Here is a 16863-nt window from a genome sequence, read left to right on the forward strand (position 1 = left end):
GTTATCATTCCAAGATTGAGAAGGATGTTTGATCCACATAGTAGCAAGTATCACCATCAATAAGCTTCATGAGAAAGTCTGAGCTTTGGAACCAGGCAAAACTGGCTCAGATTTCAGTTTTGTCTCACATTTCTCTCTCTCTCAGCCTTTGTTTTCTTATGAATTTAATAAGAAAAAATACATACAACTCATGTAGAACATACATACATGGTCAAGTACCAAAAACTCAGAAAGTAACTTAATGGTCACTTTCATTAACATTGACTGTATTTGAGGTTACTTATGTAGTTCCTATCATTTTACTATAAAGCAGCCATAAATAACATGTAAATGAGTGAGTGTGGCTGTGTTCCAATAAAACATTGTTTATAAATACCAAAATTTGAATTTTATTGATTTTTTTCACTTGTCACCAAATCTTATTCTCCTATTGTTTTTTTCTCAGTCATATAAAAATGTAAACATCATTCTCAGCTCATAGGCTATATAAAAACAGTGGTAAGCCAGATTTGGCCAAAAGACTGTAGTTTGCCTGCACCTGATTTAAGAGATTGGCCTTAAAACCACGGGTGCAGTCATCTGCTTGGTTTGATTTGCATTCAGTACCACAAGATTTCTATCTGCATGACCTTGGACAAGATCCTAAAACTGTTGATGTCTCACTAGCCTCTCTATTAAATAGATGTAAGAATAGCACCTGTCTCACAGAGTTGTTAAGAGTAGGAAATAATCCATGTTTAATGCTGAACAGATTTGCTTGACAGTTACCTGATATTCAGTAAGCAATTATGGTAATTACTACTGATAACATGTTTATTATCATATTGAGTCAATTAAATATTTTTTGTAAAAGCCACTATTATCCTAAATCTTAGAAGCAGGAGAATAAGAGAACAGTTTTAATGAATCATTATGTTTTTAAACAAAATAAATAATCAGGAAGAAATTTGTACAAAGATTCTTTGTGGTATCCTTTTGTATAGTTGAAACTATGTAAAAAGAAAAAGTGAAAAGAAAAAATAGGTAATAATATATTTTTAAATATTATAAAAAATCAAAACTTACAAAACAAATGAGCATGAGAGATTATTTCCACTACATGCAGATTCATTTCAGATTACCTTTAAATATGGAATCTCCCTGGTACATTTAAAGCATGATTTGATTTATAGGAATTATAAATATCTACAACATCTGTGCCTAAATTGAAACAACTCTCTGCTTAAGAAGCTCATTATTCCGGCTAGTATAAAAGCATTAGGTATTAGCTGTGAAGATATTCTTACATGGAGTACATCAATGCTAGTCTGTGTTCAAAAATGTGTAAATGCAAAGGCATTTACAACTCATTTAAGGATTAGATAAATTTGTCAACAGGAAGCAGTTACTAACATTGGCAGAAATTACATGGCAACCTCCCAGGCCTCTATATGTAACAGAAGTTTGATACTTCATAGGGCATCCATAGGTATCTTGCCTCATTGATCCTCGGGGTAAGGTTCATTATGACATAGGAGGGTTTATTACTGCAGGCAGCCATAACAAAGTACCATACATTGGGTGGCTTCAGCAACAGAAATTGATTTTCTCACAATTCTGGAAGTTAGAAGCCTAAGATCAAGGTGTTGGCAGGTTGACTTCTCCAGAGGCCTCTCTCCTTAACTTATAGATTGGCCATCTTCTCCCTGTGTTTTCACATGGTCTGCCCTCTGCCTATCTGTGTCTTAATGTCCTCTTTTTATTAGAACATCAGTTATACAGAATTGGGGTCATCCTATTGGCCTCCTGTTAACTTAATCACCACTTTAAAGACCCTATCTCCAAAACAGTCACATTCCAAGGCACTGGGGATTAGGACTTCAATGTTTGACTTGGGGGGGGGGCACATTTAGTCCTTCACAGTAGGGCAAGAATGGGTATATCTTCCCCTGGGTAGCAAAGCAAGAGTGACCTCTCCAGGCTGACACACTTGGTGAGGTTATGCTCCTTCTTCATGAACCTGCCACCAGAGGATTTGACAGAATAGCTAGAACCAGAAAGGACTCTTTTTCATTTCAAATACTGCAAAGAAAAGGCAACGTTTGTCAACATATAAAATGGTAAAGATAGAGTCAACGCATTCTACCTTTGTACTCAGAATATACACACACATATACATATATACGTATATATATGCACACACATACACACACATAGTCATTTTTACTTTCTTCTAAAATATGCAGAGATGAGCTTATTCCTAGATTGCCCCAAGTGCACCTTTGCCGCATCAGTGTCACCGGGGTTGCTGATTAGAAGTATAGGTCTCTGACCTGCTGACTCACACTCTTGTGGGAGTGGGGCCTGGGAAGGCACCTCGCTGAACACTCTCCCCAGGTGATTCTCATACTCTTGTGGGCTTTGAAAACCCCTGATACAAGGAAGGGAAAAACACACAGCACTGGGGTTTGGGGAACTGACACTTCTCCAGTGTTTCTCAAAGTGTAATCCCCACACAGACACAAAAACTTGCTAAAAATGCAAATTCTCAGGCTCTACCCTAGACCTATGGAATCATAAATGCTGGGAGGGAGCCCAGCAATCTGTGTTGAACAAGTCTCCAGGTAATCCTGATGGCACAGGTGATCATGGGAACCAGTGGGGCTGCAGAACCTGGGTGACTTCCACCCCTGCACCTGAGGTCCTGCTGCTGTAGAAGTTTGTGGGTTTCCATTTCAGTGGTTGTCCATCTCTCCCCAGCTCAGGGCTTATTCTTCCAACCATGACCACCATTTTCCTACTTTTATTTTAATTTTTAAAAATTATTCCTCAACAATGGAAGCAGGAAGGAGTCATTGATAATGAAACAGTCAAGGATCCTAGATAGCTTGTTTCTCACCTGGCATGTGCCTCTGACTAATGATAAGGCTTTTCATAAATGGCATCCTTGCTTTTTACCTCTTTTTCCATCTGTAAAAAAGGACTAATACTACCCGACCTTCTTATTAGGGAGAGAAAAATGCAGTATAAATATTATTCAGTAAATATTAATAAAAGTTTTTTGTATAAAACCACATCATTATTTCTAGTAATCATGATGATTACTATTGATCACTTTTATTTATGACTGCAATATACAACAGCAATGTAGAATGAACATTTTAACAAAACCATAATAATTATGTCTAATAAAAATCATTCAAAAATTATTTTTAAATTTTATTTATCAGTGAGCAAAATAACTGACCATGTAGTCTAAGGCTTGGGGTCAATACTCAGAATCACCCCTTCACTCTTTGTGTATGCATTTGTTCCTGCATGCATGAGTACTGGAAGAGAGCATACTGTCCTTTTGAAAAGCACATGGGAGGTTCAGCAAGTATTTCCCAGAAGCCACACAGAGCCTGCATGTAGATGCCAATGAACACCTGTTGAATGAATGGTGGTACTCATACTCCTTCTTTTCCTAGCTGAGCACTAGAGACAGAGGGAGGAAGCTCTGTAACAAGTCTCCTGCATTCACTCACCGTTTGCCCTTGGGACTTTCCTAGTAACTTTACAGAGTCATTAGGCTAAGTGACATTAGGAGAGCAGGACCCCAGCAAAGGGCTGTTTTCAAGTGGACTCTGACTAGCACAATGACGATGTTTGCATAGGTACAGACAGCACATATACACAGAACCTTACACAGTGGGTGCTCCAGAATTCCCATTGGCTCTTAGCTACTTTATAAAGTTTCATTGTGGTTGTTATTTTTTTGTGTTTGTGTGTATGTGTGTGTGTTTACATTTTAATAGAGATAAGAGAATCCTCCTCCAAATGTCCTAGCCCATCTTAATTTTAAAGCTAATTAAAGGAATTGGACACTCCCTGTTGCCAGGCAGTTGATATGTACCTTTGACTTTTTTTTCAATTCAGAGATTACAGGAAGGGTCTAGTCATTCATCACTAGGCTGGTTTAGAACTCTGCCTGTAAGATACTAATATGGAATGGACAGACACTGCAAAACAGTCTTTCTTTCCTTCCTTCCCCTGTTCCATTCTAATGTTATTTCTTGAAAGTGTCAATAGCTGCCCATCAGAAACCCCTTTGTTTCTCTCTTCAGTTGCTTTCTGCCTCTTAGCTTAGGCCCCTGAGACCACACAACAGGAGAATGAGTAAGACACAATTCGAGACCTCCTGGATTTTACAGTGTCCATGTAGAGATGCTCAGTAAATAGATCATTACAACACAATTTGGAAAAGCAGAGCAGATCTTGGCCAAGTAGAGGCAAATAGATTCAGTTTCTATGAGGAGAAGCCAGAGCCAAGTCTGGGATGGAATTACCTGGGGGATAACAGGACTTTCTAAATTTCATCGAGGGTATTAAAAATTGACCCTATGATTTTAAGTGCATAATACTGAAATGTCCTTCTGGATATATTTTTCTGCAATTATATGAGTTTTATTTTAAAATATAGGCACTGCAAGAAATTTCAGATCTCATTTTATAAATGGATTCTGAGCAGGGGTCCTCACTAGGGGTGGGGAAGGGCTTCCTGAGAAGAAGCAACCCCTATAAGTGCAGGCAGGTGTGAAACCATACATTTGCTCCTATTGGTTTGAGTCCATTTTCTTCACCTAAGGTTGGGACTAGAGTAAAAGTTTCTACTCTTTCTCCTTCCTGTCTATGATAGGAATCACCCCCTCTAGGCTTTTCCCTGCCCCTCCAAGGCCAGAAATGATTGGCAGGGGAGTCTCCAGGTAAGAAAATGCTGAGTTGCTTCCTCTGAAACATGGACCTTGGCATATTCTCTCCCAACTGGAGGATTCCAAGTCTTCCTTGAGAGGGGCCCTATGCACATCTTGCCAGAATTTGAGATGTTGATGATTGTGGCATTCTGAGTGACCAAGTATGACAGGCTTTGGAAAAGGCTCTGATTATTCCGAGAGTGTGGCCTGTCACATGGAGCCCCTCCCCTGACAGCTGCAGATACAGTCATCAACTTTCTAGGAAACGGATGACCATACTGCCTTCGTGTCATGTTAAACTGGATGACTCAGTCTTAAAAGAACCAGAAGAGAGGAAAGAAATGAATTCTGTAGATACATCTTATAACTTATGTGAACCTCAAGCATGCAAATTCCAAGCTATAACAAAAAGGGACATAAGAAGGCCCACTCAAAGCATTACTTTTGGCCAAAAAAAGAAGAAAAAAAAAGGAAAGAAAGAAATGGAAAGGTCTTTAAAAACATATGTTAACTTAAAAATTTTTTAAGCTTTTCAAAATGAGAAGTAGCAAGCATTTATTTGAAATCAATAAGAATAGCTATTCTAGAATCATTAATTCAGGCAGAAGCCCAGTTAATGTTCCAGATAAGAGACAAAGGCAATGGGTGTTTATGAGGAGGGAAGGGGAGCAATTGCATCAATTGAAGGGAGGCATTTCTATTGGTGCAGATAATATAACAAAGTGATGCTAATTCTAAATAATGTTTTTTTAATCTTAAGTCTGGTAGTCATCAGTCCAGTAGTCACAATAACTACTTTCTTGTTATCTTGTTATCTTTGCAAACAGTTCTTTGGACATGTTGCTTTAGATCTCCTTTTAGCCCAGTTCAGAGACTGGTTTGCCCTGATAGTAACATTCCAAAGGTTTGAAGTGTAAGATGTGCACAGCAGAGGCTCTGCTTTATTTTGAAGTGCTTCCACTTATATTATTGTTTACACATGTAACTTTTTAGTTATATTTATTAATCCCTCTGAGGGCCAGGTTTTTTCCTGGGGGCTTGGGATAAAAGGATGAGAATGATTTGCCTCTGGCCCAGGAGATTTCTGTGCAGCTAAGAAGACCAATGTCTAAATAAAAAGTTGTAATACGGTATGATGAAGGATCTACTAGGGAGATTTTATTTTTAATGTGATAGGAGCATGAAAGAGGGAATAATTAAATAACTCCTGGGGACTCAAAGGAGAGAAGTTGACTTTTAAACTACACAAGGGGAGAGGAGAAGTTTGTTTTTAATTGAACCACATGAAATTGCCAACATTCTATTCTATTTAACATAGAAACAAACAGTCAATTTCATATGGTTGAACTTAACAGTAAGAGCAGGACTAGTATGGAGGGCTCATCCCTTTCACTGACTGATTGAATAGTCGTAACTGCCCAGAAGCTATGTTGAGAATGATTCTGAAAATTCCAAGCCAAAAGGAAAGAATGATATGGGAATTGATTAATGGTCAGTCCTAAGGAATGAATATAAAATGAACATAATTGCCATACTTAAATTATAAGGAGCTTTATAAGCAAAAACACAAGACTAAGGATGTCACCATACTTGTAGACTGTTAATGGTAGTCAGAAGTAGATGGTCTACGTTGGGGTGTAATGGGCCGTGGATGGGAGACTCACTTTTGGAGACTCATTAGACAGCTGTATCACAAGGTGCTGTCAATGACCTTGTAAGCACCCCTGGTACTGCTGCTTCTATGCCATTATCTATTCGACTTCCTCTTCTTAAACAAACACACAATTACTCTCCCCCACAGAGGTTACAGTATTTTTCTCCTCTGCTTTGCTTTTGCCTAATTCAAAGCTTTCTTTTAAGAAAAGGTCACAATGTACTAAGAGATCATGCAATAAGTACTTTGCAAATTAAATTGGAGGATGTTTTTAGGTAAAATCAAAACCAAGTCCTGTGACTATATAGATTTTGTCTTACAAAGGTCAAAATCATTGCATAAAGAAATTTTTTAAGTACTAAGAGGGCATTCAAGGAAGCTATTTTAGTCCACTTTCTCAGAACCCACAGCATAAGAAAATTAGGAAAGCTTTATTATGCCCTGCCAGGATTTAGCTTTCTAGAGAGAATCTGTATTGTGTCCCAATGGAACTCCTGCATTGCATTGAGGTTATTGAAAATTGACCCTATGGTTTTAACTGCACATGCTAAAATGTCCGTGCGCTACAATTACATATTTTTCTTTTGAAACCTAGGCACCCCCAGAAACTTCGGGTCTCTTTGTAAAAGTGGTTTTTAACCAAGAGCACACAAGAAAGAGAACTTTTTCATGATCTACCTGCCTGAGTCCCACCCTAGAAGACTCTGCTTTGGTAGTTCTCTCTCTATCCTATAGAAACATGAGTTTTTCTCTTGGAGTTCTAGCAATGAGAAAAAGTGTGCAGGTGACCTCTGCAAAGTTGGAATGAGTTTCACCAATAAAGTAGAGTAGGGGTTAAAGCCTGTCTTTTCTGCTGGGTGTCCTGCCTCCTGTTGGTTGATTTTAGATCCCACACCCTATGATCTGAAGTTCAGTTGTTTGCTGTTAATCCCCATAGTAGATCCATTTCCTTACAGAATTGGAAATACCCACTGAGGAGAAATTAAACCATGTGAAGTGTCTTATGTTGCAATAAACTGTCCTTAACTAAAGTAGAAAGAAGAAAGCATTGTCGGTTTAGCAAAGGTTGATTATGACTCAGACCCATCCAGAGTCTTAATATATTTACTACCAAGAGGAGGTCAGTGAATTTCACTCTTGCATCTAGGACTTTGTGGGAGGATAAGATGGGTGGGGGCTGTCCCCTGGCTGTAAGCACAGGACACCAGGGTAAATGGCAGAGGGACTAGGGGACATTCCTTCAGATAGAACTTCCTTCCAGGGACTATATCTGCTTGTCACACACCGGATGGAGTGGGCCAACCTGGTGTTGGGGGAGGGTGAGATGAGTTAGGAATTTTAATAGAATCTTTGTATACCCTGGAAATAATGTACAACAGGGGTGTCAAACTCATTTTCACTGGGGGCCACATCAGCCTTCAAAGGGCCAATATAATTTCAGGATTGTATAAACATAACTACTCCTTAACAGTTAAGCAAGAGCTTGGCACTGCCACCAGGTAGAAACAAGGTGTTGGGCTGGATAAAACAAGATGGAGGGCCAGATTTGGCCTGTGGGCTTTGTGTGTGCCACCTGTGCTGTAGAAAATCCAGAGAAACAGGGAACAGAGGGGAGAAGTAGAACTTGGGGATGGCTTCTCAGTCCCCTCATAGGATCCCTCTGTTTTGGCTTAGTACTTGAAGGATGGTGGAACAGAGTCAGGAAGGCCACCTTTGGAATTGTGTCTGGGTTTGTAATTCAGGAAAGATTATTGTCTCTTAATGGCTTCATCTGGCATTCTCTCTCTCTCTTTGGTGAGTCCCCACTCATGCTGGAAGTTTTAACTGCACTTTTGTCAGACTTGGGCAAGATACAAAAAAATTATATAACCACCCCCTCCCCTCACCACCCGAGGTCAAGTTTCCAAGAATACAGGTGAGTGTCAGGTTCCCTAAGGGTACAGACTTCCTTTCATGGCAGATTGCTTTCCAGTTGTGATGATGACAGGAGAATACTGAAACAAATGGAGGCAGCTGACCTTGCCCAGACAGGGAAGTGAACAGAAACCCCAGGAATGTATTTCCATCATCAGTAATGGGCTGAAAACTCCTCAAATGTCTCTCTTACTCTTTTCAAAGCCTTTCATTTGAGCTCTGCAGCAGCAGGAGAGCAGAATTGATATCCCGAGATTCCTGACCCTGGTCATCCTTGGAGTGGGGTGGTTGTGCAAAACATGGCATAGATTGAGGAGCTATCTCAGGATTCCACCATTCTTCTCCTCCGTAAAATTCCATTTTGCAAGGATAAGCCCGGTGCCCTTTGCTTTAAATCAGGCGGAGGAGAGTCAGTGGTGCAATGCAGCTGGGGTTGGTTTGCAGGGTTAGTGACAGAGCCTCTCCCATGGAAGGCTGGGGACTTGAGGAAAGGAACAGAAAGTGCAGAAGTCATAGATCATCTCATCCTGGGTCCAGAGTGGGTCCTGGAGGGTCACAGGAATGGCAAAAATTGCATTTGTTTCTTCCCTGCCTCATTCCTGTTCTTCCCCTGAAGAACTTACTTGGAACAACTTAAGTTGGGGGAAGGAAAAATTTTCTGTAAACATATCAATGCATGTGCTTACAATTTACTGAGTAATGATTATGTGCCAGCCCCTCTGTTGGGGGCATGTCTCCAGTCATATAATTCACAACCCTCGTGGAGGTAGGTATATTCACCACATTTTCTAGGTGGGAAACCCAAGGCACAGAGAGGTACAGTCACTTGCTATGATCACACAGCTAAGTAGTGTCTAATTCACACTTGTTATTTCATTTTCTCTGAAATTTCTAGGTTCCCTTTTGAGCATGGCATTACTAATCTGAAACTGGGGTCCTGGGGCGGCTGGACCCCACCAGTCCAACCCCATGTTGAAAACAAATGACATAAGCTTGGTGGGCTGGGGATGGGCTTTCACCAACTCCCTTTGGCTAATGCAGGGGGCTTCTGTGGGGGTCCCTGTTATGCACTCTGGGGCATGGCTATGTTTTCATTTCTCTGCCTTTCTCATTTGTGTTGCCGTGATCTCTCAGGTGTAGTGTGCCTGTTCCCGAACCAGATACCATCTATCTCTCTCTCTTTCGTAGGCACGGTGCTGTTGTGCCAGGCAAACCAGGAGGGATCTTCCATGTACAGTGCCCCCAGTTCACTTGTATATACTTCTGCAAGTAAGCCCATGTTGTGGCTCTCTTTTTGTTTTGTGACATAACTCTGAGTCCAGTCACCTTCCCTGCCATGTAAGTTCTCTTTCCCTCCCTCTGCACCACCCTCCCGTGTGGCTCCTACGAGGTGAATTTGACTTTTGTAAGCATGTCTATGTTTTCCCCATTGCCTTGGCATCTAATCCCTCTGCTCATTATGTCTGAATTCTCAGTTCCCAGATGTCCCAGCCATTCTTTGTGAAGACCTGTCAGGATTTGGTCCGATGCATGGGACAGGGGATATTGAGGTGGGGGTGGGGGTGGGGGTAAAGCCTCAGCTCATTGCCTGCCTTCTATCACAGCTTTGTAAAATAATATGCAGAAAATTCAAGTAAAATATTCATGCCATTCAACCAGCACCCTAGCCCAGCAAAAGGTGCTGGATTAGCCCTCTTGAGTACAATTTTCTCACTGTGGGAAATATTACAACTCTGCACTCATAATTTGTTTGCCAGGCTGTTCTATCATTGGCTATATGAGTGCACTGAGGAGGGGAGAAAGAGAGGAAAAAGTGTGGTTGTCTCCACATTTAATAGGGGGAAACAACAATATGAAGGTTCTTTAATAGATATAACTATACCCCTGAAGAGCAAGGGGAAGAAATAACTTCCAAAATAACTATGGAAGCTAGACCACAAGGTTGAGGTAGAAAAAACAAGGATTTCTCTGCCTGGTATGGATGCTCTGAAGAATACCCACTCCCACCACAATTCCCAGAGCAGGACCTAAAGTCCCCACCATGATCCTACCATGGTCCCCAGCCAGTTAGTCCCCGCGCTCCCTGCAAGCCTCCCAGCCTCAGTCCAGACATTGTCATCTATTTCATACTGTGTGTGCACCCTGAAATTCCTGCAGCTACTCAAATGGGTCCTCACTGAGATCAGCGCTCAAAAATGAGTCTGGGGACCAGAGAGAAGGAGGGATGCTTCTGAGACTGGCTAGAGAAGAGGGCAGTAGAGACAGAGGACACGGGCTCATGATAATTAAGAGGATGAGAGACAGAGGAGAAGTCTCACCATGTGCCAAAACTGAGCATCTCAATTCCCAAGGGCTGAGACAAACCCAGCTCTTTGCTTTGGGGCACTTGTTAGAGGTAATGACAGGGACCCCAAAACATGATAATGAGCAATATGAGTATCCCTGAAAGCTTCAAGTCATGGGGGCAGCCAAGTGCTTCTACCTCCCAGAGTATAGTTCTCAATAGCAATTTTGACATTCATGAAATGCCAGGTCCCCAACAAGCCAAAATCTAGTCACACTGGCCAGAAATGTTTCTTTCTGAATTTATGAAAATTGTCCCATTTGGGCCAGTATAAATAAACATGCATATATCTCATAGATTAGAGTGCCATTCTACCTTTTCACAAGCTCAACCTTGTTTGATCCTTGCAAAATCTGCATCAGGTAGGTTTTGTAATGTTTTCTTTACAGCCTAGGAAATAGAGGGCACTGAGAGGTAGAGTCACTCACCCGGTCACACAACCAGTGTGTGGCAGATTTCTTTTTCAAACTTGGGAAAACGATTTGGCCTTCAGGTGCTTTCCTGGCTCCATGTGACTCTACATCCCATCATCATTGCATTGCACTTGTTCCTCCCTCTTCTCTATAAATGCTATTTTTGAAGGAGAGTTGGGTTGAGTTCCCAAGTATTATTTAGCTTTTTCTTTAAGGTGGTTGTCCTATGGGACCAGATGGGGTGAGATATTCTATCTCTGTACTGTCCAGTGCATGTGCTCCCAGGACCGAGGCACTGGCTTTTTCATTTTATTTAATTTCAATTAGTGTTACACTAACAAGCCTTGTGTAGCTAATGGCCACCATATTGGACAGTGTGGCTTTCTACAATCATAGGTTGCATTTATATTTCACTTTCCAGAACAGAACCAAATGAATTAAGTCTGAAAAGGGGCTAGTTTTAATAAATGCAGCTATTCTAAAGTGCCTTAAGGAAAGTGTCATCCACGTCGAATATGGACCATGCTACATATGGACTATGAAAACAGGTGAAACATACAGTTTAAATGAAGTCATGTGAAGCAGTGGTCGGCCAACTACAGTGCAGGGGCCAAATCCAGCACTCAGCCTGTTATTGTAGGCTTGTGAGAAAAGGTTTAGGTTAAAGGGACTAGGTGGCCCACAGAGCCTTAAATCTTGATAATCTAGCTCTTTACCAAAAAAAAAAAAAAAAAGTATGCTGATCTCTGATTCAAAGTGTCTATTTCATCATTGAAAGTAGAAAATGGGAGTGTTGCTTCATTGTTTATGATGGTACTTTTTAAAATGATGTTAAGAGTAAAAAATTATAATAATTATAGAAACTGTATGATGTATGTCCAACACCCTTCATTTGAAAATTGCATAATCAGTTATGTCATCTACACATTTTCATTCTATATTTTCACTTACCATCATGTTATGTGTACTTTGTGAAAACATGTTAATGACCTCAAAATAATCTACTGTTTAATGATATCACAGCTTAATGTGTCCCCCCTCCATTTGGGGTACTTAGGTTGATAGCAATTTAAAAAAATAATGAAGAAAGTGAGTGTCCTTGTATACAGTAGTTTTTTAAAAAATAACAACTAATAGTTAATCCTCCTATCTCGAAACAAAACAAAACAAAAAAATAGTTTTTTCTTTACAGTTGTTGACCCTTTAAGCAACGGTATTTTGACTAACAAGCTCAGTTAGGGCAACCAACCTAAGATCTCCCCTTCTCTACTTGGGTGGCTAGAAGGGCCTTAGATTATTTTAAGCTTGAGGCCATGCTTTGTTGCTGACTGTAAAGATTATCCATTCCTCCTAAGGCACATGGCTGAGGCTTCCCTTCTCCTTCAGTTCTCCAAGTCAGCAATGCCTTTTTGGGCCAGGCTGTTTGTGGTTAGCTGGCTTCTTTGCAACATTTATTTGGGTTTCTTCTTCCAGATTAAGATGTACATTCTGGCATAATGTCACACTTCATTTTCTATTCATCCAGCATGTAAAGGGTCATTTTTACATGTGCACACACAGACATGCACACAGGATACATACACCATCACCTGAGATACCTTTCCTCCCTCCAGATCTGATCTAACCATGGTCTATATTTGCTTGTGAGCTCTGTACAGTGTAGCCTCTTTTTCTCTTAAGTATGCAGCCTTTTCCTCAAAAGCTGAGCTTCCATTACTTCTCAGCAATCATTTAGGATTCACCTGCTTTTTAACTTGACGGCACATATTTCTCACTTTGGGATAACCATCTTGGTGCTGGAGAAAGGTGTGTATATATTACACTTTTGTAAATTGTATCCTATGTGTTATGACCTTTATGATTACTCCTGAGTTTGTATTTTTTTCATACTTCTTTAACTGGCCTTGGATATTTTAGACATAAATTGTCCTTCTTCCTAGCCAAATAGCTCATCATCTGTAAATAATACCCTTAAATGCAGTAAGGGAGATGGTTTGTAAAGGAGCCCTGCTGAATTAGTCAGTAATGAAAAGAACGCCTACTGAAGTTATGTTTTTTAAGATGCATTTTTGCATAATGGGTGCCCCCCCCTTAAGTGAGTCATCTTAGTAATGTGACCCAGGATATAAAAACATTAAGAGAAAAACAAAAAAGGCTGTGTCAATACAACCTAACCTCAGAGAATCTCCCATCTCACCCCAAATGACTCCAGGTTCTCCTCCTTGCCCCCTGTAGCTGAGTGTGAAACCCTAGTTAAAGTTGTCTCACAGGTCATCACATGTCCTGAGAAACCACTAATCCAGAGTGTGCAATGGGCCTACTTTCTATCCAACTGAAATCAAAGCAAAACTCCAAAAAATTGCAATATCACCCTGTCCCAAATGCAAAACATGTAATATTAATATTGTTGTCTTAAACATTAATTTTAATCAATGAAATTAAACTAATAAAACCCTTTTATTTATTTTTAAATAAGTTTAATTCATTAATTGACCATGTGTTTGCTTCAATAGCAAACAACACAAACCCTATGGCCAGCCATCTATAGGCTTCATCTGTTCAAGGTGGAAGGTACCAGGTGCAGTTAGTACTGTTTGCATAGAGTGAGTGAGTGTATAATATGAAAAATGTCTCCAGGCAGAAATAAGAAGTAAAAGAACATGTCACCTGTTTCCCAAGTTAAAGCATTACTCCCATTTTTATTTGTTGAAATATGAAGTGTTAACTCATTGGTTCCATAAATGGGAAAGTCCATGTCCAACATGAATTAGCAAAGCCAGAAATCACTCATCCTTATTTCCAAATGGAGTAGATGTTTCCAGAAGCAGGTAAATATTATCAGCTTTATTTCATTTTCTTTCCAATTTTATGAGTAGATTTTAAATGGCAAAAGTGACTTGTGCTCACTGTAAGCAGGGAAACATGAAAATAAATACACACACGCAAGTATGGAATAATATGGTAACATCCTCACTTTACTGAAAAACACAAATCCTTAAAGTAATGCACATTGACTCTCTGGTGAGTATCTGTCCACATTTCTTCATAATGATGCAAAGGACATATATACATGCAATAGAGGTGTTAGAAGTATGATTTTATACAGAAGGGAGTACACACATTCATATTATGTTCACAGTGCACATATTACTCATGTTTTGTTTCAGTTAATAACACATATTGACCATCTCCCATTAAGCCTTTTGATACTGTCATGCTGTTCCACGGCATGGGTGGTCCATAGTTTATTCAACCATTCTCTATGCATAGTAGTTCAAGCTCCTCTTTTTTATATCCTCTCCATAGAGACAGCATAGATAGCAGCAAACATTTTTACATGTACTCTGACACATCAGCACTTCAAATTTTACATCTGGGCTCCCAAACGTGGGACTGTTGGTTCTGTCCCAGTGTTCTTGCCAGCATGTGCATGTATTGCAAATTGGATGGTTGAAAGACTGCATCTCAGTTTGCTCCAGTTAGCATTTGCCTTTCTCTTAGCAAAGAGCATCATCCTCACAAATTTAATTGTTGGATATAACCTCTTGTTTATTTTTCAATACACATCTGCTCTTTTCTCTTAGGAGTTTTCTCATTTTATTTTTAATTCACATCGAGAGATAATTATCTATTAGGGAGAATAACCTGTGAGTAGGATAGATGTTGTCAACCTCTATCCTATTTTGGCCATTTGATTTTGCTTATATTTCAGCACATAATTTTAATTAAGTAGGCAAATATACCCATATTTTCTTTTGTTACTGACACCAGGTTTCAGCATGGTCAGTTCTGGTGAGAACCCTCTTCCTGGCTCGTAGATGAGGGCCTTCTCACTGTGTCTTCACATGGCACTGTAAAGACACTAATCCTTTCATGAGGGCCCCATCCTTATGGCCTCATCTACCAGGAGTGTACAACCTTTCGGTGTCCCTGGGCCACACTGGAAGAAGAGTTGTCTTGGACCATACATTAAATACATTGCAACATGTAATCACACACAAAAATCTCATAATGTTTTAAGTAAATGTACAATTTTGTGTTGGTCCACATTCATAGCCATTTTGGGCTGCATGTGGCCCACGGGCCATGGGTTAGATACCTTCTAAACCTAATTACCTCTCATCTCTATGTACTGTCGTACTGGGGCTTAAAGGTCAACATATGAGTTTTGGGGTGAGGGGCAAGCACAATTCAGTTCATGAAAGCACCTTGACAAAGAGGTGCCAGTTTTATTTTTTAAGGGCTAGGAAAGCATTCTCTAGTAGCCATTTCTGTGTGGTTCTCCATGCTTATCAATCAATGCAAACAAGTGCATTTCATTATAGTTACATGGAACCCACAGCTTTCAATCAGGATGAGGACAAATCCTAAAATAAAAGGAAGATGACTATTGATTTCCCCTAAATTTTTATCCCTGATAACCAGGGAAAAAATCAGATATTACAGGCAAATGTTCAGAGACCTAAATGTTTTCAAAATGCAAAATCATCTCCTTTATTCACTTTTATGAAAGTCAAGGGCAAGTGGTAGTGGCATATTTTTAATTGATATATTGATTGCAGATTTTATGGAAGTAATTGTGTGGGATTCATAAAACAATGATTTAAGTGGCAGAAACATACATAAATCAGGCTTGCACTGTTTTACATTTAGGTAATGGATAGAACTTCCACTGGTTACTGTAATTAAAGCAATGGCCTCAATTAATTTATGGCTTCCTCCTTCTTCTTCCCAATACAGAAACTGTCAGTAAACTGAGTTCAGTTAATAGACACTGAACGTACAGGGCATTGTCTTACTGATACATTGGTTTAAAAAAACATGCCTTCTTTTCCTCTCTTTCCAGTAACTCAGAGCTTTGTGGCAGCCTCCCAGAAGGCTTTTTCTAATAGTTTTTAGAGGGATTGCTTAAAAGAATAATAATCAGTCCTGGGATGAGGGTGAGGAAAGTGAGGTACTCACCTCAGACAAAATTTACAGAGGTGCCAGAAAACTCAGTCATCAAAATAAATAATATTGTAACAATATTTTAAAATATTGAAGTTTAAAGGAAAAAATCTGTTGAACAAATATAAATCTTTCCTATAAATACAGGATAACTATTATTTTTTATTTTGCCTTGGTATTCAGTATAATCAGCATAGAACTTATTTGTTTATACTTTGGTAGTCTGTTTATGATGGAATTTTTAAAAATAATTTTAAATTTAAAAAATGCATTGAAATAAGATTTATCTTAATTACTTGGGTTTTTTTTTTTTGGTGCTTTTTCACTTAAATTTCTCACCCAAGGTCAGTGCCTAACTTGTCTTACCCTAGTTCTAGCCCGGATATAATGATAATGATAATGATGATGATGATGATAATAATAATAATAATAATAGTTATTGAGAACCTGCTATGTGTTTAACATTCTGCTAGGCATTCATATGAGCTTTCCCACTTAGTCCTCACAAGAAAACTACGAAATAAATATGATTATTATGACTTCTTTTACATTAGAAAATTTAGGGTCAGAGAGATTAAGAAATTTGTCCAGTGTCACTAAGCCAGATCAACTTTGAACTCAGCCTAACAGAATTTCAAGCCTTCCATCTTACTAGTCTCTAAATTTACACACTGGTGGGTACAGACAAGCAGGGCCACATGCTCTGTTTCCGAGAGTCTGAGCAGAGAGTGGGCAAGGGGAACCTCTAAGCAGCAGTCCAGCCTCTATACTCAGGCCAAGGTCATCCTTCCCATCCAGGCTTTCTAGAGAGGCCACTCTTCCCTGTCTGATCTTCCTGGCCAGGGGTTGGCAAATTGTTCTTTAAAAGGCCAGAAAGTA

At 39.6% G+C, this 16863-nt stretch overlaps 1 protein-coding gene across 7 annotated transcripts in view; it reads left to right on the forward strand.

The window, feature by feature from the left end:
• Window positions 1-16863, forward strand: part of RBFOX1 (RNA binding fox-1 homolog 1) — a 1505061-nt gene that overhangs the window by 1415929 nt on the left and 72269 nt on the right. For all 7 annotated transcript variants that reach the window (XM_053671753.1, XM_053671755.1, XM_053671757.1 and 4 more), the window contains one exon: window positions 9469-9549. In XM_053671753.1, coding sequence (XP_053527728.1) covers window positions 9469-9549 — 81 coding nt within the window. The remainder of the gene's footprint in view (window positions 1-9468; window positions 9550-16863) is intronic.

This window comes from Artibeus jamaicensis, unplaced genomic scaffold (assembly GCF_021234435.1).
Source record: "Artibeus jamaicensis isolate MK-2021 breed Jamaican fruit bat unplaced genomic scaffold, CSHL_Jam_final contig_700, whole genome shotgun sequence".
NCBI classification, from domain to species: Eukaryota; Metazoa; Chordata; class Mammalia; order Chiroptera; family Phyllostomidae; genus Artibeus; species Artibeus jamaicensis.